A 26,961-nucleotide genomic window follows, 5' to 3' on the forward strand; every position below is an offset into this window, starting at 1 on the left:
ATTGTAGTTATTACTTGTAGAATACATTGATATTATATTCATGCTGTACGATGCTCCACCCAGAGTGGTTCGTGTGATTCGTCAGATAGGCTATTACTACTGGACACTCATATTCAGTATTTAGGCCACCCACCATAAATGAAAGGGCCGTAGAAGTTGATGGAATAAATGGTGCAAGATATTTTATTTGCTGAGCACCAAAAGTGGGCTTTACAGAAAAGTCACAGAACTGGACTTCCGTGCTTCCAGCAAAATCTGAAAATAATTTCAGAGCATGCAGCCAAGTTCCAAGATATTACATGTACACGTAATCAAATTAAAAACATTAAAATAAACAGCACACATAAGGTTACACGCTAATCCTATTCGGCGCGTACGTACTACGTGTCATAGCAAATATCAACTAGGGTGTTTATGTGGAAATAAATGCATGGTTTTTGTAATAACATATTCCATTTCATGCGCTCAGACATACAAATTTTCACAAGGGCAACAAGTAGTCTATAAACTTGGAAGGTTTCCACCTATATACCTATATTTGGTTTTCGCGCGTAGAACGTAGGTGTGCTCCTGAAAAGAGAAGTTGAAAATAAAACAAGTTCATCAGACCACATGTATTTTGGCTAGATTGAACATATACCTAATTGACAGCGTGTTTCACGGAATTACAGCAAAATTTTAAATATATTGCTACGAATTGATACGAGTGAGACTCACAGTAAGTTGTTCGTAGTCGTGTTGTGTAAATGAGACTATCTCTCCAGTATGATTTTTAGGTAATTAAACATTAATTTGTGGAATATTATAAATATAAAATTCAAAGCATAGGTCGTACGTGAAAAGTCGTAAAACGTGTTTAGAAACATCTGGTGAAGTTATTTCCATCCCCTTATCTTTTACGTGGTTCCTTAATTCGGGGATTTGAAGAAAGCCAACAAAATATGAAAACGAGAACGCGCTATGTCATGTCAGAATTGCAGCACTCTATATCCTGTTTTTAAGGACTCCTGTCATGTAAAAAAAAAATATATATTTTCCGGCTACGAAAAAGTCGACAGACCAAGGCGGTTTTTACTTTGTTACATTGTTTAAAGCACTGAGTTCTTGTTTTCCTACCCAGAGACTCCTCCAAACAACGAGGAATAAGTGGAACGGTGTATTTAAATCTGTGTGCACTGCCCGGAAGACTGGAGTTACTGCGTCAACTGCAGAGTTAGGTTGGAACTCTAGGTTTGAGCACTACGTTGGATTGCAATTATAGTTAGGTTCGAGCACTAGTCGAGCCATGCTTATTTTGCCTATTCTCTAAATTGGAGACAATTCTTTAGTGTCTGTGTTATTGTGCTTCTTTTATTACACTTGCTCACTACAGTACTGCTAAGTTATGCTCACGAAGGTTAAACTAAAGCGCATTGATCCAGACAAATTTACCCGTTGGGAAACGAACAAATGCACTAACTCATGGCAGCAGCACCAACATTACGCAGAGTTCCGTGAGTTTCTTTCATGCCTTTTTGTTAATTTTTGTACTGCATATGGGTTGCATTTGCAGGGTGGATTGAACAGAACTAGCGTTCTGCGTGCCACTGTGGCCATTATTTTAATGAGTGAGCAAAGACTTTATTTAAAAACAAGGTATTGACGGATGACCTTGTTGTTAGGCAGCCACGAGCCCCTGGGCCCGGGCGGCTTCTTCAGCTCTTTCGATGACCTTGGCCTGCAGGTCAGGAACTTATTTTCGCAAAGGAGATTATCTTCGCGTAAAACTCGGTGAGAATCCAATCATAAGACCACAGGGAACGAACACGATAGATTAAATTCAACCTTCTTTCCCCGAAGGGTTTTGCGAAACTGTGCACACACATGTGGCGACGAGTGCAATAAATTTTAGAACATATGCTGTGGGAATGCCCAGCACAGTACACACACATTAAGACCACAACCCTGTCGTCGAGGTTGCGTTAGGCTCTGCGGAGCTCCGCCCTCGAGGACCAAACCTGGGCGACCCAGCACGCCCGCGAGGCGGCGGCGAGGCAAGCCCTCGACGTCTCCTCATGGGAGGCTTAGTCCGGGCCATCATAAAGTGCTGGTTCTATAATAAAAGTTTATTCCACCTCCACACTGTGGTTCTTTTTTAACAGAAGGCGCAGTTTCTGAAATGAGGCGTGTTCCACGCCTAATGCCATTTTTTTATGCCCAAGGAACTAGTTGAGATCACAGATTTTCTTAGACCAGCTCTCTGTCTTCTTTCGTGTAACGATGCACATCTCCCTCCGTGCGCCTCACGAACATCCCGACATGACGCGTTTGACAGTCGCTTGTGCAAAGAAGAGAAGGAATGGTAGCAGGCAGGAGCCACTCGCGGATGCTCTGGTCGCACCGGAGACCGCGACGGTGACGAATGCCGTTCGTGCCGCTCGTAAGTAGCCGTCGATTACGGTCATGGAGGCGCCGTCAGCCTTGCAAGTCTGGAATTCGCCGCGGATGCAGTCCAGCTGGTTCTGGAACAGCCTGCGAAAAAAAAAAGAAGAAAATGGGCCTTCTATGAGGATTCTAACAATGCACTTCCATGCGTGGTAATGCTAAGGGCGGCATCTTTTTTATTGGCGGACGGGTAGCTAAAGAAAGCATCGCGGATTAAAGGTCCGGAAGACGTATTACGTGCAAAAAGTTACAAACGGCTGCAGATTGAGCGTAATCCATAATCCTTACTTAGGCGCCGCGATAAGTTTCTACGAAGTAAGAAAAATGAATTTCGCTTGCGCACTAAGTTCTGAAGGTGATGCACTGAGGCAAAATTCGGTAGATACACTTAAGACTAGTTACATGCGGGGATGGGAAAGCATGCAGTCGCTTTGGTGAAATGTTTTTTTCTGCGTGTTCCTTGTCCGCGCAAGCTCTAGCCGTCATTTAAATTGCGCCTCGGTAAGGCCAAATGAAAACGCGCCAAGCGTCTCAACGCGCTCGCTTGCCCGCAAGGCGTTCGTAACTCATAGGGCCGCTCAGTGTCATTCCGTTGGACAGTAACATGGACAGTAATGTTTTTTGTACCGTAAAGCTAGACTACGCATGTTAGAGCCGAGTTTCGCGTGCTTCTGCGCCTGCCATATGCGCATGCGCGAGAGCCGCGTGACGTCACGAGGGGCGCAGCTGCGTCGCCCTCGCCACCGCCGCGGACGCAGCCAGCGCGCGCTCCTCGCCGCCGTCGACTGCGGCGCATTCTAAAGGTGTGACGTGGCAGTCTCCGCAGATGAGCCGGCGCCGTGTGCGGCCACTGCTGCATTTACGACTGCGGTGCCGCGCGGCGATGCGCATGCGCGAGGAGGGCGCACCGTGCGTATAAATGCACGGGAGAGACGGTTGATGCAGCGCGCTCGACATGGAGGTTAAGGAGAGTTGAGCCGCTGCCATTCGGCGCAAAATACTGGAAAACCTAAATTGTTTAAACCCCGAGGTTGTCGCTTGGCAGTGGCCGTCGAGCGTCGAAAGAACGAGCGTGCTAAGGCAAAACGTGCGGTCGAGACACCGGAGCAACGCGAAGAACGCCTTGCGAAAAGGCGTCGCCAAGAAGCTCAACGCCGTGCTACGGCCTCCCAACAACAGCGGCGGGATCAAGAGAGTGTCACAGACGATCCCAAGACTCGTTGGTGCACTGAACATGCTATGAAATTCGGTGAAAGTGCGAGTGCGTCTATACTCTTCCTCTCGGTCTTTGTGAACTATCCGTTTGGGCACATTTGTGACGTACGTGAAAGACTGTGGCATTTGAATTACAAGGCCGAACAAGGCCACAGCCGGATAAGCTAAGGTTACCATGCAAGGCAAGAGATTAACCAAGCATAACCGTACCTTTACGCTACGTATATCCTGGCGTAGCTGAGCTAAGCCACTGCCAATTTTTTTTATTCGATTAACGATTAATCATTCATCGTTTTAGCCCGTAATCGATGGATCGCTTTCGATAAAACGTTTTTCATCGTCCAATTGATTAATAGAAATTTTTGCCGTGAACTTCTAAAAAGGTGAAAATACAGTTATCTATATTTGTAGGACCCTATTTTAATGTTTCATAGCTGGAACCAAGTTTTAAACACAAGTGTATAAACGTTTGATAAAGCGTAATCTGTAACTTGTTCAAGACTAAACATAGTTGGAACTAGTGGCTGTTGATAAGATAAACAATACATGCTATAAAATGGCTAAAGAGTAAGTGAATTCCAACTGAAATATGGAAGAAATTGTAACGGGCACAGAGCAAAATAATATTACTGGTTAGGATACTAAACCACATGCTCTTTTCTACAAAGCGAGGCAATGTCCATTCATTGGGTGGGAGGTTTTGTTGAAACCGACACCTTTATTGAATGACCACACAAGCAACATGCGAGAATAGATTCTCGGACGCTACAGATTTGCTGGAATCCACACGAACTCTCCATCGCTATGTAAAATACAGGCTCCAAACCGGCGCGAATGCTGTGCCACGTATATATAGTCAACTGAGAGTGGCACGACGATCAGCGACTGGGTTGCAATAGTATGCCTCGAATTGCGAGGGCATTTCAAGCCTCTGGCTTCGAGCGGCTTGGTGATGTGTGCGGTGCGGGGAACGAGAGGGGAAGCACTCGGCTCTGCATCGCTCGAGGTTTCGGAAAAACCGTCGATAGTCGCTTTACCACAGCAGAACAGTCACTGCTCGTGCGCCGCCATTCCAGTATGATTTCAAATTTCCGCCCTACTCCAAACTCTCGAAAACAGTTAATAGATTAAGTCGAATAAATGAAACGTGGAAATCGATGAAGAATAATCGTCTCGCGGAATGCATTTAATTGATTAATGGAATAATCATTCATCGACATAACCAACCCTGAGAGTTTACTCGGTCACTACTCTTCTATTCCGCTTTCCTCCTCGTGCTTCCACGGTACCTTCCTCCGCTTTCCTCCTCTCGCTCTATTCACTATCACTGTCATGCATTCTCCGTTGCGCTCCGATTTCGCTCTCTCTCACCCTCCCCTGTGCCGCTCGTTCGCTCGATCATGCCGACGACGCTCCACGAACGAACGGGGGCTAACACAGAGAACTGTTCCCTGCCACCGCAATTTAATCACTGCCGTCAATAGGAGAGCGCGCCATATGCGGCGTTTGCGAGGCAGCTTGCCGGAGAGGCGAGATCACGGAACAGTGCAAGTGAATAAGGGGTGTATTGGTGATAGCTTTAGTTACACTGTATTAGATAAATAAAAGACTGCATCAGCTTTCAACATTTGCAACACCTGAAGTATGTTGTTATGGTCGTTGTTTTATTTGTTTCCTAGGGCTTTCTCCGCTAAGCGCCCACGGTATCTTCTGAAACTTATTGAAATGAGTTTCCCGAACTCACTCGGTAGCGAAAATCACTTTCCTCTAACGACATCAAATATTCCCGCCCTGTGTTAAGTACTTATGATGTTAAGTGTGCATCTCATGCGCTACAAATAAGATTAAATCTTCACGCGTGATGGTCTATTGCTCAGTCAGTTCACACCAAAAGCAGCGCCACCAAATATGCAGTCTATTCTGCTATACTTCAAACGAAACACTAAAATTACTGTTATATAAATAAAATGTTTTGCCCCTTTGGTTTGGCAGCGCCATCAAATAGAAGGTCCAGAATACATAGTATTAGTCAATTCCATGCTCTTTATGATTTACGACGCCACGCTGTATGGTGTCGTGATGCGCGTACCGCTAATGGGTCACAGTAAATTTGACATCACAAAACGCGATATGTTTATTTTTTTACAACCTAAACACTCACTTTGAAAAGTAGCGGTAAAAGAACAAAAAATGTGGTATGCTTGCGACCTACGAACACCATCAAGTAGAGTGCACAGATGAGTTTTAGTGGATTTTATTCCCGTGTAGATTTACGACGTTGCTACATGGTAAACTTGAAGCCCTCGGGTGTGCCTAAGGCCTGATCAGCTATAGCCCTTCAAGAACCGACACTTCGACAACACAGCAGAGTTGGCGACGTCAACTTCGTGTAAGCCCCACTTCTTCTTCCAGGGAGATCGCCTTGAGTGGAAACATGCTGTAGCCGTATTCTACAGGAACGCAGGAAGTCGCGTGCGCGCGCTTCTAGGGTGCCTCAGTGTGCGTATGCAATGATGAGGGAAGTTCTTAACTCGTGCGTCTAGTATTCCGTAGAACCACAAATTGTACTATGTCACCAATAATCTAGATTACCATTACGGATAGTTTGCTTTAATGTAGTTTTGTGCCTTGCACAGGCGCAAAGCTACATCAGTTACTAGCAGTCCGCAATGGTGTTCAAAGGCAGATAAACCTGGAGCTCTGCTTCAGTAAATATTCGATTGGTATAACTAGAGTCGGTAGGCCACGTACGCAAACGGTTTCGAGTTGCTTGGTGCTGTCCTTGACGTGGTACATTGAAGTCTTCCGTTTTTCTTAAGTTCCACAGTCATAAATACAGAAGGCCTCGAGTTTATTCTTAGAGATGGTTACGCTTAGACAATAAAACACCTTAAGCAGTCTTCGTGATACTCACTTGTTTGCTGAGCCAGGAGACAGAGCAGATCCGGATTGGGAAACGTTGTGGACGAAGATGTTGGAGCACTCGCTTATGGCATCATCGTCGGGGTTGCAGCCGTCGCCGCGGAATCGTCCCGCGAATTCTGCACAGATACATGACTCAATGCTAAAGAAATCACAGGCCTGCGTGGCACACCCAGCGCAGTCACAGCGTAAGCTGGAGGAGCGCCTCCTTAGGAGCTCCATTTTAGGCACCACATCGGCTTCGCATCGCATTTTCGGCTCTTGTCGTTTTCACGAGAACGGTGTGAACTGTCCGCCCAAAGTCGACGGCGAGCTGCGGCTTCTGCTGCTCTCTACACTGCGGCATACTGAGTCTGATGTAGCCTGGTTGGAAGCGCGCGCGTACCTGTATAATCAGCAGCGCTTCCTACCTTCTGAGGAGGCACCATAACCTGTACCGAATCGGAAACGCAGGTATCGAGACTACGTGGTCCACATGTCGCATCCCTTGACCCGTGGCACGGTACGTTGTTTTCGATGATGATGATGACGGTTTATGGCGTCCCCTTCAAAACGGTGTGGTGACAGAGGTACTTAGTCTGCTTGAGTTAACCAGGTCCAGCTACATGCAGCATGCAATTGGTATATGCAGCTGCTACGTGTCGGGACGCCTGGTGCAATATAACGGAACTCCAATGCAAAGTGTCTACGTGTCGACACGAAGCCGGGCGCATGTCGCATAGAATATCAAATGGCTCCATACGATGCTAATGATGATGATGATGATTGAAACGGGACGGCGGCGGTCACCTCGCCTGCTTGAATTAATCAGGTATGTGAAATACCTTTTCCGTTACATCCACATTTATACATATCCATAATCTTTTTCTTCCTCAAGACTTCTCTATCTACCTTGCACCTCTAACTATGCAAATGTTACATGTTGTACCACCTGGCGTAATAATATGCGGCTGCAATGCAAACGGCGCAGGTATGGAAGCCGCGCCTCTCACATCACAAGACAACTGGTACAATAAGGAGCTAGTGACGGTGATGATGATTTATTGAGATCCTCTTTGAAACGCGCTACTGATATAGCCACCTAGTCAGCTAGATTTATTTAGGTACACAATATGTATCTTTCGTGGCCCATTCGTTTAAACATCTCCTTATATTTCGTTTTCTTCCTGAAACCATATTTAACTGCCTTGTACCGCTACGTGTGCATTTGATACATGGCGCTAGCTCTACGTGGTGTAATAACATACAACTGAAATGCGAAATGTGTACGTATCGACGCTACGCGGCGTGCACAACACATCGCGTGTCTCCTCGTGCCCAGGGGCGCGTTTATAGGACACTTTACCACTGCATGCTAGAAAGTGCTGGCGTGGCGTAGTGGTAGAGCACCTTACTCCCTCGCAGAGTGTCCGGGTTGTATCCCGGCGGGAACTGGGCATTTTTTATTATTTCCCGCGATGGCTGCCACGGATAGACGTCAGACTCTGGAGTTTTGCAACACGCGTAGCGCCACCTGCCGGTGCGAAGAGGCAGTAACTGGGTAGTGCGAAGCCCGACTCCCTTGCTAAGTTGCCTATGCAGCTAGCGACTGCGAAACAACGATTTAACTCGATTTTGGCCCATATTACGAGTGTTTTGCGCATTTAACACCCAGACAGAGAGCTATGAATTTCTCCGATAGTCGGACGCGCCGCCGAACTGCCATAAAGCGCTTGCTGGCTCACTGGTTCAATCGTCAGACTGATGGCGAAAGCGACGGCAACCCTGATAGCCCTGCGCGCTACGAAAAAACGCCGCCATCGGTGCTACTGTTGTGTTGTAAATTGCCATGAACGTGAAGGACTGAATAACAACGTTCAGTTTTACCGATTCCCATCGCGATCGTATGAAGGGGAAAGGCGAGAGCGCTGGATACGGGCTGTTCAAGCTGTTGGGTAATCGAATTACTTGTATTCCCCACAACACAGCGGTTTGCATAAAAAAGTGCGAGAATTTTCTTCTGCTGTAATTCTGTTCGGTAGCCCTGATGGAGGACCGTGGTAACCAAGCGAAAACTCAAGAATCTGCAGCCGCCACTTTGTTGGTAACAAAAAAAAAACGATAAAAACACGTGGCGAACCATTTTGCGTATGCGCCATCGATATTCCCAGCTTTTAAGAGACGTCCGCCTCCGCTTAACTCAACAAGTGGAACGGAGAGATTTCGCAGGTCAGTTTAACCAAACATTTTCGTTCATTTATGAATCCAAAATCCTGTTCTAGAGCATGGTTGTATCGCGAGCTCATTTCTAGTTTCGGTATTTTGTATGTCCTGCGCCGATACAACAAGCACGTTTCGCAATGTGCTGAGCCTGCTCGACTGCGTTTTTCAAATGTGAGCAATAAAGTTGCTGTAGGAGGACTGGATGAGTAATTGCGAAGTAACGCACGTGTGTAAAGAAAAAAAAATGGCGCGTTTATTTACATTTATTTTCGCGCGCTTGTTGCTCGAAGCGTCTGCGAAAAGTTCAAAGGTACTGAGCGATGGTGTAGCTCCTGCGAGGAAGAAAGATGCGGCGCGTATAGCACTGTAGGAAGCTTACTTTCGTCTTGTTCGCACGCTGTTTGCTGCCTTGGAAAACGTTTTCTGTTTGCTGCCCTAGAAAAAGTTATGAAAGGATTTACTCTCTGTAAATAATTGCAAGAAAAAAGCATTACGATAAAATGTCTAAAATATAGGAGATACTTAAGTCTTCTGTTCAGGACATTTTCAAAATGAACCAATTTGAAATGCTTAGATTTTTATACTGATTTGCCTATAAACAATCCCGATGCTCCCTGTACTTGCGAGTTGCAGCACGCCGAAATAACGTCTGGGACTTCCTTTATACTGTACACGTATTTCGCCCTGCTTAGCTTCCTCCCTTTCCGAAGCGTGGATGGGCGGAAGAAGCTTTCCAGGTCCTTGATTTTTCGGAAACCGTGCCTCAACACAACCGAAAGCGGAGAGTCCATTGTGGCCTATGCACCTTCGCTTGCGGACAGCTCTTTTTGCACTACTCAGTTCGCGCCAAGTCTGCGATGGGGGCGCTGGTGGCGGGTTTTTCCGTAGCGCCGCCTGGGCAGAGTCTGAGGTCTATGCCGGACACCGGCGGCGGACACCACCGCCAACTGAAAGGTCTATTCGAATGAGCCCATAACAGCTTACACTGCAAAATAAAGCCATCCCGTCGAGTAGAGGAATACACCTTACAAGGCAATTTCGCTAATCTGTGCTTATTTAATATTCTTTCATGCGAATTAAGCCTTAGGTATGAGTTTATTGCGCGTTGTGATTTGCCTGTCCTCACTGTATATACGAAAATTAGCTGAATGTACGCGAAAAAGCTACACAAGAGCTTCAAGACAGCTGCACAAGTTCAGCATAACGTTTAGGGCTTATAATTATATAAAACAAGCACTAACATTCTCATTTAAGGGCCTATTTTGCATTTCTCCACCATCAAAATGGGCAGCCATGGCCAGGAGTTGACCTCGTGAAACCATACGCCAGGCAAACAGTCTACAATTATTACGTCAGAAAAGACAGCGATTATCAGGAGCATACCACGCAGCTTTGCCCGTTCATTGTCGCACAGCCAGCTACGCGCCGTGTCGAAGGCTTTGATGTTCCGCTCCAGGGCACTGCGGGTAGCCTTGGTGTAACAGTCGCTGGTAAGGATGCTCTTCTTACACTCGATTACGTTCTCGTAGGTCCTGCACGGGCGTGTAAAAAGTGCCTAGTTTCAAAACAAATAAAAGTTTATTGAGGATCACACTGTCGTCTAGGGGTGCAGACAACATTCTGTCAATCTAAATAGGGAACTAGTCCATACAATTGCTCACAAACTGGAAGTTACAAAAGAATTAATCACAATGAAAGGGACTGCACGGGCGTGTGAAAAGTGCCTAGTTTCAAAACAAATAAAAGTTTATTGAGCATCACCCTGTCGCTTAGGGGTGCAGAAAACATTCTGTCAATCTAAATAGGGAACTAGTCCATACAATTGCTCACAAACTGGAGGTTACAAAAGAATTAATCACAATGAAAGGGACTGCACGGGCGTGTAAAAAGTGCCTAGTTTCAAAACAAATAAAAGTTTATTGAGCATCACACTGTCGTCTAGGGGTGCAGACAACATTCTGTCAATCTAAATAGGGAACTAGTCCATACAATTGCTCACAAACTGGAGGTTACAAAAGAATTAATCACAATGAAAGGGACTGCACGGGCGTGTAAAAAGTGCCTAGTTTCAAAACAAATAAAAGTTTATTGAGCATCACCCTGTCGCCTAGGGGTGCAGACAACATTCTGTCAATCTAAATAGGGAACTAGTCCATACAATTGCTCACAAACTGGAGGTTACAAAAGAATTATTCACAATGAAAGGGACTGCACGGGCGTGTAAAAAGTGCCTAGTTTCAAAACAAATAAAAGTTTATTGAGCATCACACTGTCGTCTAGGGGTGCAGACAACATTCTGTCAATCTAAAGAGGGAACTAGTCCATACAATTGCTCACAAACTCGAGGTTACAAAAGAATTAATCACAATGAAAGGGACTGCACGGGCGTGTAAAAAGTGCCTAGTTTCAAAACAAATAAAAGTTTATTGAGGATCACACTGTCGTCTAGGGGTGAGACAACATTCTGTCAATCTAAATAGGGAACTAGTCCATACAATTGCTCACAAACTGGAGGTTACAAAAGAATTAATCACAATGAAAGGGACTGCACGGGCGTGTAAAAATGCCTAGTTTCAAAACAAATAAAAGTTTATTGTGCATCACACTGTCGCCTAGGGGTGCAGACAACATTCTGTCAATCTAAATAGGGAACTAGTCCATACAATTGCTCACAAACTGGAGGTTACAAAAGAATTAATCACAATGAAAGGGACTAATATTAGTTGACACAATCTGTGCGGAATATGTATACAATGAATAGATGGAAAATGCGAACAACCGAACTGTACTTAATAACAAAGTTGAAATAAAAATTCTAAGATCAGGTAAATAATTGCTGAAGTTTGACTGAACTTACATAAGATATAAAAAAGCATGACAAAATATGGACATAAAAAAACAAATATTTTTCATTAGCGAATGTGTGTTACAATTGGCAAATGTAGCAAATTATATTATCATCTCTCGCGATCCCATTCAGTGTCAATTTTCGCTATAGATTTGTCAAGTCAATGTCGGTCCGAGTCACATGGTCTTGTTCACCATTCCGAAAGTAATCAATGCATAAACTTCAGCTACTCTACGCTCCACCTTCAAAGCGCTGTAGTGTAGCAAGAATATCGCTACGGCCAACCTGTATTTCTTAGAAACATGCTTCTAGCAGGTTGTATAATTGTTTTTATTAACACTATCGTGTAGCATGACGCATATGATATGGGAATAGCATTCTTGGCATTACCAGAACAGGTTTCGTTCCTTTTGGCTAACCTACTGCTATAATCGGCGAAGAAAATCGCAGCGCAAGTCCAGGCAACAGTTCCAGCTTGCTTTCATTTCTGAACTAAATGCCTCTCTCTATTCATTCAACTTCCCTTTACCATGGCTGACTGAACCATGTTCCACTGAATTTATAACCGAGAGTCTCCCAGCACCAGCGACATAATGTACACCGCACTACGTAGCCTCCCGGGGGACCGGAAAGAGAGCCTACATGACCTCATACATCATCTTTAGAAATCTGGCAGTCTGCTTGCCGATTGAAAGGAGTCGTTTGTAATGCCAATTCCAAAACCATAAAAGCCACCAACATGTGTCGCCAACTTCATATTAACCTCCAGCATATTCAGAGGAAGAGAGAAGTTGGCTACAACTCGCCTAAGAGGGGGGCGGGGGAAATTCCTGAAGACACTCGACATGCTCGGCCCACACTAAACCGGTTTTCGTGTTCATCTCAACACGCAAGATATTACTGCGATAACAATTACACGGATACTCCAGGCATATTTCTGCCATCGGCGTCGCCGCCAAGTTCCATATAAAGTCCACGGGCGACAAAATCGTCGCCGTGCGCCATATCCTCTTATGCTCTTCGCAGCAGCTGCGGCGGCAAGACAAAAGCATGTCGCTACCTTTAGGTTTTATTGAGGGCCCTTAGGGCCGCTGTATATTGAACGCCATCTGCGATGAATACAGAGTCCGCGCTCCGCTAGTTTTCAAGGCGTAGTTTGCGTCGATGCGAGCGACTGCACGAAGGTCAATTCGCTTGCTGCTGCTGCCGCACTTCCTCACTGTAACGTTTTGAAAGCGAGTTTCCGCGGTCATCCAGTGAGATGTGTTCATGTTGGCTTGTCCGCGCGTGACACCATGCTTGTTAATTTTGTCATACTCGCGGACAATTATCTGTGGTTATGAAGGGAAAGCTACGGAGGCACAGAGCACACAATTGAGAGCGCTTCTGAAAAGAGTCCCGCGTTTTAATCCCCGTTAGTTTAGGCTGGGAAAGACAAAACGTGAACATCTTATTGGTAATTCTTAAGTAAGGCATAACACACCACTGAGTCTAGATGCTTACTTATTATGTGGCTTTTCCCTTCCGCGTCTGGGAAACTAAAAACCACTGCACGTGGAAGCCGCGTCGATTCAGCGTCTGTTCGGAACAACCAAAGGCTCCGTCAAACGCTGCCGGACTAAACACATGTGCAGCAGCCACGCGCCCGCAGGTTTCCCTTCACAGCCACAGAAAATCGTCCGCGAGTATGGTATGCCTATGTTTGCAAGTTTATACGGCCGGTAAAGCTATTATCCTTACTTCGTATAGCTGTCTACTAATTCGCTGTCGCAATTGACGCTTCGCCTTTTGGGCGAAACTATGACTTTGCCTGCTCTTCATCAGAGAAGTTATTGCCGCCGCTCTTACATCGATAGACTCAAAAATTTGGGTTTCAGACGACGTTAAGAAAGCGTATGACACGACACCACATGCAACTGTACTGACGTCTGTGATAAGTAGAGACATACGAAGACGATGACTGTGCTTGTGTAAGTCTTTCGCTTGAACCGAACTTTACAAATCAAAATCAGAGAAAAGATTGATGCGTCCACAAAAAACAACGTGGGAGTCCCTCATGACGCTGTTATCTCGGCAGATTCATTGTAGCAGTGGCCTAACTTGCATCCCTTCTTCGAGCTATTGAAGGCATTGGCTTTACCAACTATGCTGACGATGTCAACATTTAGAAAATGGGTGGCTCTTTTTATCGGCAAGAAGCACTGCTGTTGGCTTCAATGTACTTTCTGATTCTTTTCAGAAGGCAGTGTTGTCGGCATCTCCGGGAGAAATGCACGCATTTAACAATAGGAAACATGAATTTTCTGCCCGAAATTTCCCCAGAATGGCTCATTGTATGCCTTTACAGCTGTAGGATTCATCCACTGACTTTGGTTAGTGTTATCGGCGCTCCCACTGGCTAAGGTGCAAAACCGACGACTTGGCTCAAGCAAGTGTCAGCATGGGGGCGTATGACGGCCTACTTGATTCGCCATGACACTACAAAGGCTCGAAGAAAAAAAGAGTCCACGCTCAAGATACTCACCGATGCGCTTCTGCCTTTAAAGTCCTCTATGAGTACCGATTCAGCTTTCTAAACCGGCGAGAGGAGACCATAGCAGAGCTAGTAAATCTGGAAGCCATTGAATAGTGAGGGGTTACTACGTTACACCAAAGCAGTGGATATTACAACAGCCCCAGATAAACGTGATCTCCGACAAAGGTGAGGTATAGGAGGCGGCGCATGATACTCCACCAGTAAGGAACAAATGGCACGAGATCTATCCTTGTGAGACTGGGAAATAGAAATGATACTGCCGACTCTCCTCCCGATGCTTCACCTCCGTGCAACCAGCCAACGCTCATTGACCACCTACCTATAGCGAGAAACTTGGGCAGGTCACAACCTCATCTAGTAGCTGAGGTTGTGACCAAATCTAGAAGCGGGAGATGAATTTACTTGGCATATATACATTGATGCTGCTGTCGAAAAGAAAGAAAGATCGTAGCCGTTGCGTGGGCACAGCGCAAACCATAGTGTAACTGGTAATCATAAAGTAACAGGTCACCTCATACCTCGTGAAGCGCAGCTGTAGACCATATTTTACCTCCGCTCGATGGCTGCCACTAGTAACGGTAATCTCTAAATTTTTTTTAGCCTTCAGGTTGCTGCCACTCCATCAAAACATGCTAGTAATCACTGAAACAGCACCATCTACGCCTACACGGACACTCAGGGGGCGTGGTTCGCATCGAAACTAGAATCAGTCAGAAGAATACGCCGTGCTGTAGCCCTTCTAGAAACTCGAGGTGTCTGGTTAAAACAGAGCTGAGTCCCTGGCCATCATGGTATCCCCGGAAAAGACGACGCACACAACGCCGCGATGGAGATTTCGCATAAACCCCGAGCAAGTGACGTGGAAGGGCGACACCATAAGTTTTGGCTATAACAGTGCTTGCTCCCTGTAGGCGGAACCGCATGGCGCGATTTCAGGCGCGATTGACGCGCGGATGGTAGGACGGGCGCGTCATTTTCACGCGTGCCCAGCATGATCCGTCACGAAGTCGCGCCGCCGCGTGCTGCTGCTCGGAGTAGAAAAAAAAGAAGAACGCGTCGCGTGGCGCGTCCGCCAATCAGAGTTCAGATAAGTCACGTGGAATTTGGTCACGTGGCATTTTGGTTTTTGGTTTTGCCACCAGACGGCTCTGCTCTCTGCGCAACGCATCTCTAGAGGGACCTTACGCATCTCGACGGAACCCCTCTGGCGCAATATTTTTCTCTCGGCAGAACTGGCGCGTGCGTCAAAGGTAGCACGTGCTACCGTGATTTCGTTCGCTCATCGCGTTGGTTCGCTTATCGTGTTCACCTAAAATGGACAAAGCAACCTTCAACGAGGCCCTGATAACTGAAGTGGAGAAGCGTCGCGTCCTGTGGGACTTACGCGACCGCAATTACAAGAACAAGGTCAAACGTAACCAGGCTTGGAGAGCTATAGCATATACTCTCAGCGTAGACGGTATAGCAGATGCCCTCATCATCCCCCTTAATAGTAGCAATCGCCTCTTCTGCTCGGCAGTAAGCGGCCGACACTATTTTCTATGTGAAGTTGTAAACAAGCAGCGGCCTCTCAGCATGCGGAAGGTGCATAGTCGCAGTTTCGCACACAATCTTGCTGCTTGATATTAAGCTTGATAAGTACACTTCGGACAAAAATGTCGCTGTCTAGATTATTTTTATTGTAGTGTTCTGTAAGTTTAAGGGCATATTATATATGCGGTAACAGAGACAATTCATGTCATTGGGAGTTATGTTGTCTGGCAAGCCGGAAAACGCGACGCCCAAGCGCCGCTCGCTTTTTTCGTGCGGGTGCTCGCGCGTCGGCGGCAACGCAGGCGTTCGCCGCGCCTCACGTTTTTCGCTCGCGGAAAACGCGCCATGCAGTCTCCCACTGACGTATAAGGCGAGAGAAACAATGGTGGAAACAGCGACAAAGCAAGCGAAAAAGTAGAGGAGGAAGTCAAAATCCGAGATTAATGGGAAAGCGCCCTGTTCGCGAAACAAGACCGGAAATAAGTCCTCGGCAGCTTTCTGTCCCAGAGTCGCATCCCGTCCTGTGCGAATTTGGATGACACACTACGTCCGTGCTTCGCCCTCAGCGTACAAGCGTGGCTTTGACACCGGTCTTGTGAGACACGATCTGAGGACCTGCGAACGACATGCGACATATAGGATAAGGTTGCCATTGTCCGCGATGCCATAGATACATATCGGCGACGGAGAACACTTGTTATGAGTGCGAAAGAAGTAGCGTGGAAAACACATTTTGTCAACGCTGCCATCACCAATACGTCCGAAAACCTATATGTAATTGGTCAACCAGACAAAGCTGCCTAACGACTAAAAGATTATCTTTGGGACCCTTGTCAACTTAATGAGATCTGAAATTAGGGCGAGTTTGTGAGGTTTCTTACTTGACTTGAAGTGCAATAAACACGGAGACAGAGCAAAGGAACACCGGAGAGGTCAAGCGATAACGCTAGCCCTCGTCCTGTCTGGTGTTCCTTTCCTCGGCCCCCTTGTATTTTTTTTTTGCCCGTCAGGTCAAGTATGCCGACTTTGCTTTCTGCGAGAGGCTAGAGGAGTACATATAAATCTCAGCCCCCCCCTACAAAGCACTACCCCCTACCCAATCCTCTCTGCATCTAGATGATAGAAGCAAGAAGGCATGATAGCCCATCCGTAGAACTTATTGAAGATATGATTTACATCTCTCTCTCTGACATATTTGCTCCCTCCTGCATAGTTCCTTCCGAAGTTTTCAGGGGGGGTGGGCGAATGCCGAAGCTACCCTCCCTCCACACACACCTAAAGTGTAATTACTAGAGTTTTTTCACCCACATCACTTGAAGTTTCTTTTGACTAGCCTCGACTTTTCACTTAAAACTTTATTTTAGCTAATAGCTTATTACATCACAGTTGACGCGGACGTGCTTGGCTTTAAATTCAAATTTTCACTTCATCTCTGCAAATCCTGACAATAGGAGGACAAGCCCCTTTGAAGCAATAGCGGCAGCTGCCATATACGTATTTTCTTTCTTTAACATCGTTTTAAATTTACACTGTAAACACTATACACAGAACATATTTAAATACATACACAGGACATATTTCATTATATTTTTCAATGAAAAGGAAATAACCAATGAACCATTATTTGTAAAGGTGTGGATAGCTTATGCTTAGAGAATGAATATGTTGCTGTATGTTTACCTCGCTACAAATTGCTTCGCGTGCTTTTTTGACCCTGTAAAAAAAAAGACATGTAGCCTTCAGTGACCCCTTCGGCAGAGTCCTTTATCAACAGCCTGTCAAATGCACGTGAATGATATGTGTCTCAGTATTACTTTTCTTTACAGTAAAGAATGCTAACGACTCATGAAAAAAAAAACGTTTCGAATAATTTATTACATATAATAGGGATGGAAACATCGGTTGCACGAAGAGGTCATAAATATATACAGGGTGTCCCAATAAACTTTCAGTGAGATTTAAAAACGAGCAATGCGTTACCCGAAAAAAATCTAGTGCATATTGTGCCCAGTACAGTGGAGTAGCTGCCGGTAATCTTTTTTTACTGAAATTTAATTAGGTCCTTCGAATTAATTATCTAACTCGAGATCTACTATCCTAATTATCAAAGTATTAATGATGAATTTCTAGGCACAGCCAAGGGACATCTAACTGCGGCATATTCAGTGACGTGCTAATTGTGTACAGATTTTATACAATTGATAAATAAAGCTTACGAAATATGGAGAATACCGCGTGATTGCGCTCGCAGCCGAACATAAAGCAGTGCCGTGGAACATGCTCCCTCTCAGTTAGCCAGAACGAAATAAAGGAGACAAAGAAAAAAGATCTTGATCGAACTAGTGCCTTCTCTGCCGCGCCTCGGTCGAAGTAACACGTCGCTTTTGCTGTTAATTGGGAACAAGCTGGAATAGCACTGATCTTAGCGTATACAGATGAAATGCACGGATGCTTTCTTTTGCCACAAGACCTATCACTATAAAAGCGAATTGAAAACATCAGTGCTAATGTTTAAAGGTACGCTTTGTTTCGTCCCAGTCGCCATGTTTTTCGCTAGTGAGCACAAGGAAAAAATCATCCTTACCTTGGGAGCTGCAAGTGGCAACAAGAGGAAGGCCGCAAATATATATCAGTCATGGAAGCGTGGTGGCAGACCAAACGCATCAACAATCATCAGAAATTATGAAAACCCGAGACAAACTGGCAGTTTCAAGAAACAGCGGCGGATGATTCCACCTTTGAGTCCTAGCCTACGCACGCATGTTCTAGCATTTATGGCCTCAAACCCTCAGGCTAGCGTGCGGGACGTGGCCGCCCAGGTACCAATTTCCAAGCCCTCAGTTTGGAGGATTGTGACAGCCTTTCACCCGTGCCACCTTAACCAGCACCAATGCATGGAAAAAAGGGACCTGCAGAATCGCCTAGATTTCTCGAATTGGGTCCAAAAAAGCCGATGAGTCACCGGACTTTTTGAGCAACGTCATGTGCACAGATGAACCCGATTTTCGCAGAAACGCCCACGTAATTTTGTATAATGCACACTATCCAAGCGACTCCAATCCATAACGGGTACAGCGCAATTGGCTCCAGTACGTGTGGTCGTGCAATGTGTGGTGCCGATTTCACGCAGGTGCTATAATCGGTCCCATATTCTTCGATCAGACACTGACCGGACAGCGTTACGTGGACGAAATCCATGAAGGAGCGGTTGATGAGTTTCTCAGCTAAGTCACGCTTTCGCGTCTTCCACTTCTGCGGCATCAGCAAGACGGGGCACCCACACACAGCAGCAGCCGAGCACGAAACTGGCTGGATGCGACTTTAATTGTGCAATAGCTTGGAAGGCACGGGCCTATAAATTGGTCGGCTAGGTTACCCGACCTCTCTCCACTCGATTTCTTTCTCCGAGGTTATGTGAAAGATCGCGAATACAAGATCAAAAGGCACATAAGATTAGCTCAAGACAAGGATAACGGATGCCTACCGTAGAATTCAAGCTTCGGTCATCAAGAAAGCCACTGAAGATTGATCAAAGGGACACAGTATTACGTAGCTGCAGAAGTAGACCTATTCGAACACGTCCTCTAGGCAGCAGCTGGTGTTCAATGGGGCTTACGAATAAGGGCACACTGAAATCTGATGGCCTTGTTAAATTTTTTTTTTTTTGTGCAGGCATCCCGATTGCCAATTCGGCTCATGTGGATGTGGTTATTTACTTTCTTGAACGCATCGGTTTTGCCTTTTCTCACCACGTGGGTCGCTTACCGGTCTGTTTACTTCGCTTTTATTTTACGCCATGAACCTGTTTTTGCAGTGCGTATACACTCTCATGAAAAATAGACTGCCGCTTTCATTTGGCTTTGGCACGAAGCGAATATCTGGCACGAAATATAGCGGCGCGCGCACTTTTTCGATGCGGTGTGAGCAGAGCCGGGATATTGAAATATTCTATGCCTATTCTATTGCTTTTTGCGTTTTGTGCGTGGTCAGACCGGCGCTTCGGCCGCATTATCAAGGGGCTTTTTTTAATCAACGGGATCAGTCGGCCTTGAGAGATGGATAACAAGTGTGCCGTAGAAATGAGAGGAAGGAATTGCTGCGAAATGCAAGACCTGCTGTTGGTGCTCCTTTCGTACCATTATCATGCTAATGCACTGTCTCTTCGGCTTCGCGACAGGCAGTTCAGTTGCTTTGAATCAGCTTATTTGAGGGCGTCGCTTTATGATATGGGTGGGAGCGAAGTAACGTGGTATTTTTCATATTGACACGTGGACTTGTTTGTCGTTGTTGGGTGAGCGCTTTTCACCGTCTAACAAACGTTATCGCTCAGCGCGGGATGCACCTGCATGTATCGGATGTCTTTGAAATGTTATGGATGGTTCTATGCGCTGTCTGTTGTTACCGAGCCATGTGTAATCTGATTGGATGTATGCACAACGCGAACATGATGTAGAACTTTCTGGAAGACACACGGGCGTCAGCGATTACTCTGGATAGTTCGATGGCTCGTCTTTAAAAGCCGACGCACTTGACCGGCAGATCAGATTTCGACGATCGCCGACAGTGTCCGCGGCTAACGCTGTGCTTTAAGTGTAGCTTGTTTTTGTGGGCACAGGTTTGTCTGATAAACGTTACTTTCGTCATTCCAAGTATAGCTACTGTGTTCTTTACCGTCACTGCTACGTGACAAGATTTTGTGACGCTCCTTTGCCAGTCGGAAAAAATTGTACGCATTTAGTATGTCGCTGAAAACACCACAGTTAGATATCATTTTGGGGTGCCTAGGAATGTTTCATTCACAATTTCATAATTTGAACAGTACTTGTCAAGTTAGATAATTAATTGCAATAAGCGAAATAAATCTCAGTAAAAAAACATATCTCGCGGCTGAGTAGCGCTACTGTTCTTTCTTTTAAGTCTTGATGCATGATAGTTGGAGAACCTTGTATAATTCACTCAGTAAGCGAAATGAGGACAAGCCGGATTCACTCGAAATCAGAATGAACAGCAGTCATGCGCCACAGCGCTTATACGCGGACTCACAGCCAAATTACAAAAAAAATTTTCGAGTGAAGCTACCACCAGGATCAAGGACAGATTTAACTTCGAGATTCTCTGCGTGGAGTCATTGACCCTAACGTGAGGCGGACTGAGTGTTTCCGTTTCCAGTGACGGCAAGTACGTATGTCGGGTCGATTCTAAATTTGGTGGTTCGACGCTTTGACGCACTGCCATTGTGCGCAACCATAGTGACTGCCGCCTGCGATGCCCTGAGCCAAGGGAAGCGATATGGAGGAGCTGGCTACCGATGCCGCAGACTCAAGAAGAGTGTGAAGTGATTTTTAAAGAGAAATGGAAGAGATAAGTGCAGTGCCGTAACTGTCTCTCACAGGAGGACACCTCAACAGCACTGCACGGGGAAAGGGGTGTGGGGAGAAAAAGATGGAGATAGTGGCCGGAAGTAAAAAGGAGAGAGAGACCGGAATAGCGAAAAAGAAAATGCGACAATGTAGCAAAGCGTTTGCGGGGCCTACAGCCGCGCTCTGAGGTGTGTTGCTTCACAGAATTCCATCAATGCCGAAAATGCACGCTTGGTGATGGAACTGTGAGCATTGGGGAAGAGTAGGCACTGCAGGGTGGTGCATGGCAAGCCATATCGGCGGTAGGAGGCGTACAGAGCCTCCCTCTCGGTCTCGAAGGCCGGGCAGTGAAGCAGAAGGTGTTCTAGTGTCTCCACGTCGTCGCAGTTACCACACACGGGGCTGCCGGTTCCCGTGAGCCTGTGTGTGCGCGCCGCTGTTTTGTAGCAGCCGATGCGCAGGCGGAGAAGGAAGGCGCAGTCAGCCCGAGAGAGGCCCGCACGCGGGAGCAGGCGCGGGGGCGTTCCCGCCGCGACGCGCCGATCGGGATGTTGCGCAGTGAGGCTGCGCAGAACCGCTGTCTTGGCCGCGTCGAAGCTCGTCACCAAGTGGGTGAGGGGAAAGCGCTCACCGTGCGCCGCTTTGGCGAGGGAGTCAGCCTCCTCGTTGCCTGGCAATCCGATGTGCGCGGGTATCCATTGAAGCGCCAGGTCGCAGCCTTGATTCACGATGTGTCGCAGCTTGCAGCCAACTCGAACAACAAGGGGCACTCCGCCGTAGTCCCTGGCCAGCATGCAAAGCGCCGCACGAGAGTCAGTGAGAATGGCCGCTGACACAATGTTCGGATGTTCCAAAAGAAGGTCGGCAGCGAGATCGATGGCGGCGAGTTCGGCCACTGTCGATGACGCGGCAAAGCGCAGTCGGCACTGGCGCGTTTCCGAGATGGCCGGTGCCGTGCAAGCCGCAGCACCAGACCCGTCCGGCGTCACCGAGCCATCGGTGTAGACGAGAAGTCGTCCGGCCAGTCGCTCGTGCAGTAGGGAGGCGGTCTCCTGCCTCATGGCGCACACCGCAGTTCGGCGCTTTGATGCGACGCCAGGCACCGCGATGTTCACGTCGAGCAGACTGGAGTAGTACGGCAGGGAGACGAACTGTGGCGACGACCCGATGAGCTTTGAGAACTCGGTGGCGCACTTGCCCATTCCCGAGTTCGGCAGGGAGTGGAGTCTGCAGACGAGCCGCTGGCCCTGTGGTGAGCGCTGCAGGCGCTCAATGTGGTGGAGCGCCTGCTTTCGTGCACGAAGCGATGGCGGCCAGTTGCCCACTTCCGCGAGTGTCGCCCCTACTTGGGAGGAGCGGGGGAGGCCGTATAATTCTCGCACCGCAGTACGGTGCGCCATGTCAATGGCATTCCAATTCGCCGCTCGAGCGTTGGTGGTGGGGAGGGCGTAGAGTGCCCTCGATGTGGCCACAGAGTTGTAAACGCGCAGTGCGAGTTGCGGCGTGCATCCGTGTCCACGCGCGAGAAGAGAGCGGGCGGCGCTGGCGACTTTCCTTGATTGCTTGCAGATGTGGGAGACGGCCGCATTGAAGTTGACTCGGCAGTCGATCTGCAGGCCGAGGTAACGGACGCTCTTGCGCCACAGGAGCGGGCAACGGCGCAGAGTCAGCGGTGGCGCTTCGGAACGTGCTCGCGTTCCTCGCGGGTGTACCAGTAGTGCCTCTGTTTTGGTCACCGACAGCTGGAGCCCGATGCTTCCCATGTACTGGTCCACCGCGTCAATTGCAGTCTGGACAGATGCACGCACCTGATAGCCGACTTGAGTAGGGCCAGTCGCAAAGAGGGCGATGTCGTCAGCGTAGATTGCAACCCGTACTTCGTGCGACATCGCTTTTGGGATGTAGTCCGGAAGTCGCGCGAGGGCAAGATTAAACAAAAAGGGGCTCAAAACACTGCCCTGCGGAACACCAGAAAACACACTGCGCGGCCGGCTGAGCGCACCTCCAACCCGCACCCGAAGCGTGCGATCAGACAAGAAGGCTCGCACGTAGTCGAGTAGCCGGTCGGTGACGCCGAGCTCGTGCAGCGCACTGACGATCGTAGAATGCGGCAGCCCATCGAAGGCGCCCTGTACATCAAGCAGGACGAGGTAGCCGGCCTCGCAACGGCTCGCCGCCTGCTCGAGAGTAGCGACAACCTCGGCCAGGGCGTCAGCCGTTGCGCGCAGCCGGCGGAAGCCGCTCTGCTCGGGAGCGAATGCGTCAAGTGCCGCCGCAATCCACTCCAGACGACGAAGTGCCATAGCTTCGAATGTCTTACCGGCGACAGACGTGAGTGAAACCGGGCGGTAGGAGCTCACGCTGCTTCGCGGTTTGCCACTCTTGAGGAGAGGTACCACGGTTGCTTCTTTCCACTCGGGAGGGACGACGCCGGTGCGCCAGATGCGGTTGTACACCTCCAACAGCGATGGGAGCTGCTCGTCGTCGATGTTTCGCAACGTCTGGTAGGTGATTCCATCCGCGCCCGGCGCAGAACGTCGCCTACGAGCGTTGAGCACGATGCGGAGCTCGCTCAAGGTGAAGTCCTCCGTGCACAGCGCCTTCACCTGCTGCAGAATTCCGTTCGTCGGGAAGTAGCGAAGCGGCGCGAGGAGAGCGGCTTTGTTGTGCTCAGGAAGCTCGGGAAGCTCGAAAACTGGGCCATCGGGCGGAAGCAACGGCGGCGGCGGTGCAAAAGCGGCGGCGAACGCGTCCGCGAGCTGCTCTGCGCTCAAGCCCTGTGCGACCGCGATGGAAAGTGCAGGACAGCGAGGGACCTTTGGTCGAAGGAGAGCGCCGAGAATGCGCCACGGGCGCGATCTGTTGCGCGTATCGTCGAGCGACACACACAAACTGCTCCAGCTCTGATTGCGCCGCTGCCTGGCATGACGGCGGCACGCCGCATCAAGGCGATTGTAGAGAGTCCAATCCTCTCTCCTGTCACTCTTGATGGCTCGATGTTCAGCGCGGCGCCGGACAGCTCGAAGGTTAAGCAGCTTGATGTCGGGCACCGGCGTTCCCGCAGGCACAGAACAGCATTTCGTGGCGGCGTCGACACAACGTGTCACGTGAGTCAGGAAGTCCGTGTTCGCAGTAGGGGGCGTGGCACAGAGTTTCCGAAACTGTGTCCAGTCGGTAACACGATAGGAGCGCCGCGGTCCATGGGCTGTAGCGTGCGGCTCGAGGGAGATCGGGTAATGATCGGAGCCCTGAGTGTCGGGGCTGCGTCGCCACTCGTAGTGGCAACCCTCGCTCACAAGCGACAAGTCGATGGCGCTCTTCCGCGCACCCCGGCGCACGAATGTGGGACTGCCGGTGTTGAGAAGTAGGAGGCCCGCAGAGAGGATGGAGTTCAGCAAGTCCCTACCTCGCGGCTCGGTGTGCGGGCACCCCCATGTTGTGTGGTGACTGTTGAAGTCACCCAACACCACACAGTCACCTCCGATGCGAGCGACAAGCGCAACCACGAACGAGGTGTCCCACCGACGCACGGGCCGAACATAAACACTGGCGACACAGGTGTCGGCACCCCCAACACGCACAGTCACGGCCACGCACTCGATTCCACTGGTCACGATGTCGGTGACATTTACGTCGGCTTGCGCGAGACATGCGCGAACATACAGAGATGCGCGGGACCGTCCAGGCGAATGCAGCGGGTCGCAGCAATGAGTCTTGTTGCAGGTCTGCGACTGGCATTCGGTGGCACTGTGATAGGTGTTTTGATCGCGACACTTGTACGATCTGTTGGGAACTCGGCGCTGACGCCCGTGGTTGTACCTGGGTCGCAAGCCCCAAGGGTAGCGTTGGCCTGGCGGCCTGGGGTACAACTGGAAGCATCCGAAGGTCCCGGCAAAGCATGAGTCGACTGGTAACAACGAAACAACTTGTTTATTTTAACATCGCAAAGAGTTGGTGGTCAGGTTTGACCGAAGTAGAGAGACGGGAGAGCACTTCACTCAACAGAAGAAATCGGAGCCCTCCTTTTGGCGTCCGGGGGCAGCTGTTTTTATACTCTCGCAGTTGAGGGCAAGAAGGAACCCCTCAAAAGACGAGCACGTGAATGTACAATGGGCTAATGGTGACGCACACTGTCGTAGCGATGCCGTAGCACCATGACGAGCACGATCTCGTAGCACCCTGTCGAGCACGATCTCGTAGCACCCTGTCGAGCACGATCTCGTAGCACCCTGTTGTAGCGCTGCCGGTCGGGCACAATGACTGTAATGAGAGGATGGTCCCTGCTTTGGCATCGCCTGTTTCGGGCACAATGACTGGAACGAGATCCCTGCTTTGGCATCGCCTGTTTCGGGCACAATGACTGGAATGAGATCCCTGCTTTGGCATCGCCTGTTTCGGGCACAATGACTGGAATGCGAGGATGATCCCTAGGCGGTCGCATCGCCGCAGTCGCGCCTGGAAACACCTGGCGATGAGTGTTGCGGCGACGACGATCGGGCCAAAATGTCTGCCGCCCCGCCGCAGTCGCGCCGGCAAAACCACGTGTCGCAGGCGAAACGCAACATAGGCCACAAATCCGGGGAGGTTAAACTCGCCGGGACGCGCGTAAGTTTCTTGTAGCGCGAGCACATCGTATTCGTGTAGTGAGAGGTGCTCGGCGAGTTCAGCGTGACGGCAGCGCAACGAGCGGACATTCCACTGGAGGATGCGCGGCCGACGTTTCGGAGATCGCCTATCCATGCTGGGGCAGGGCTTGCTGGGCTGCAAGTGCCGCGACGCACATTTGCCGAGTGGTGTCGTCCATCGCTGCTGTCTCTATGAGGACGCGCAGTGCTGCTGCGAGGGCCGCGATAACTGCATCCTTTGGATCGGAGGTGGCGGAGGTAGTGGGCTGTTCCGTCTGCGATTGCTCCGCCGGCTGGGCGCCGCCACCGCTGAGCGCGTCTCTATATGACAACCCAGGTTGTACGACCGCGGAAGGACGGGTGGCTGCTCCTTGCTTCCGTCGGATGGCGTCTGATGAGGCGCGAGCTTTAGCGATCGCCTGCTGTCGCGTGAGAGGCTCTGGCGACAGTGACAACAGTACGGCAGCCTTCCTCTCCATTTGCCAGTTGGGGCAGCGCGGCTCCGAGGTTGCGTGATTCCCGCTGCAGTTAATGCAGCGCGGCCTCTGCGCTGTGCAGTCGGCGGTGGCGTGTGATTCTCCGCAACGGAGGCAGCGGGCATCGCGCGAACATGTTGCGCCGGCGTGACCAAACAAGCCGCATCGGTCGCACTGGAGTGGCCGCGGGAGTCTGGGACGAACCGTGCGACGCTGCTTGAAGAGGAGCACTTCGGCTGGAACGGCGTTGCCGGCGAATCGCACCGCTATGTTGTGGCCCCTGCGCTCGCATGAGAGGACGGTCACGGAGGCTTCAAGGTGGTCTCTTATTGTGTCCGCGTCGAACGAGCGGTCGACACCGAAGATGGTGCCAGCACAGGTGTTTTTTGTGAGAGCTTTCGCCCTCACTGGCACATCGCCGACGGTGCGGACTTGTAGGAGATGTGACAGTTCTGCCTCCGGGAGCACGTCCACGGCGACAACATTCCGTCGAAAGTTCACCCGCACGCGGTGTGCTCCCTGAATAGCTGAGAGCTGTGCGGCGATAGATTCTTGCGTCAGTCTCAGGAAGTTGCCTTTCTTCCCTTGGGGACGAAACAGGATCGTGTCAGCGCGTTCTCCTGGAGCTGGGCCGTCGACCGAGGGTGTATGAGGGATCATCTCGAGAGGCCTGTAGCGCGGCTTCCTTTTCCCGGCCCTCTTGGGTAGTGAGGGGTGATTAGCGCTGTGTTTATTAGCCTGCTCGGTTGAATCCGAGGCGGAGATGAGTGCTGGGCGACGTTCTGGCTCGGTGTGGGGCTGTTGCTGCTGGCTGCTTTGC

General features: G+C 49.2%; 1 protein-coding gene across 1 annotated transcript in view; it reads right to left on the bottom strand.

The window, feature by feature from the left end:
* Positions 1 to 2,090: 2,090 nt before the first annotated feature.
* The window catches only part of LOC142584780 (uncharacterized), a 68,646-nt gene continuing 43,775 nt past the window's right edge, over positions 2,091 to 26,961 (bottom strand). The window contains exons 7-9 of the mRNA XM_075695038.1: positions 10,147 to 10,295; positions 6,554 to 6,680; positions 2,091 to 2,511 (exon numbers count right to left, since the gene is read on the bottom strand). Coding sequence (XP_075551153.1) covers positions 2,283 to 2,511; positions 6,554 to 6,680; positions 10,147 to 10,295 — 505 coding nt within the window. The 3' untranslated portion in view covers positions 2,091 to 2,282. The remainder of the gene's footprint in view (positions 2,512 to 6,553; positions 6,681 to 10,146; positions 10,296 to 26,961) is intronic.

The sequence above is a fragment of the Dermacentor variabilis genome, chromosome 6 (assembly GCF_050947875.1).
Source record: "Dermacentor variabilis isolate Ectoservices chromosome 6, ASM5094787v1, whole genome shotgun sequence".
Classification (NCBI taxonomy): domain Eukaryota; kingdom Metazoa; phylum Arthropoda; class Arachnida; order Ixodida; family Ixodidae; genus Dermacentor; species Dermacentor variabilis.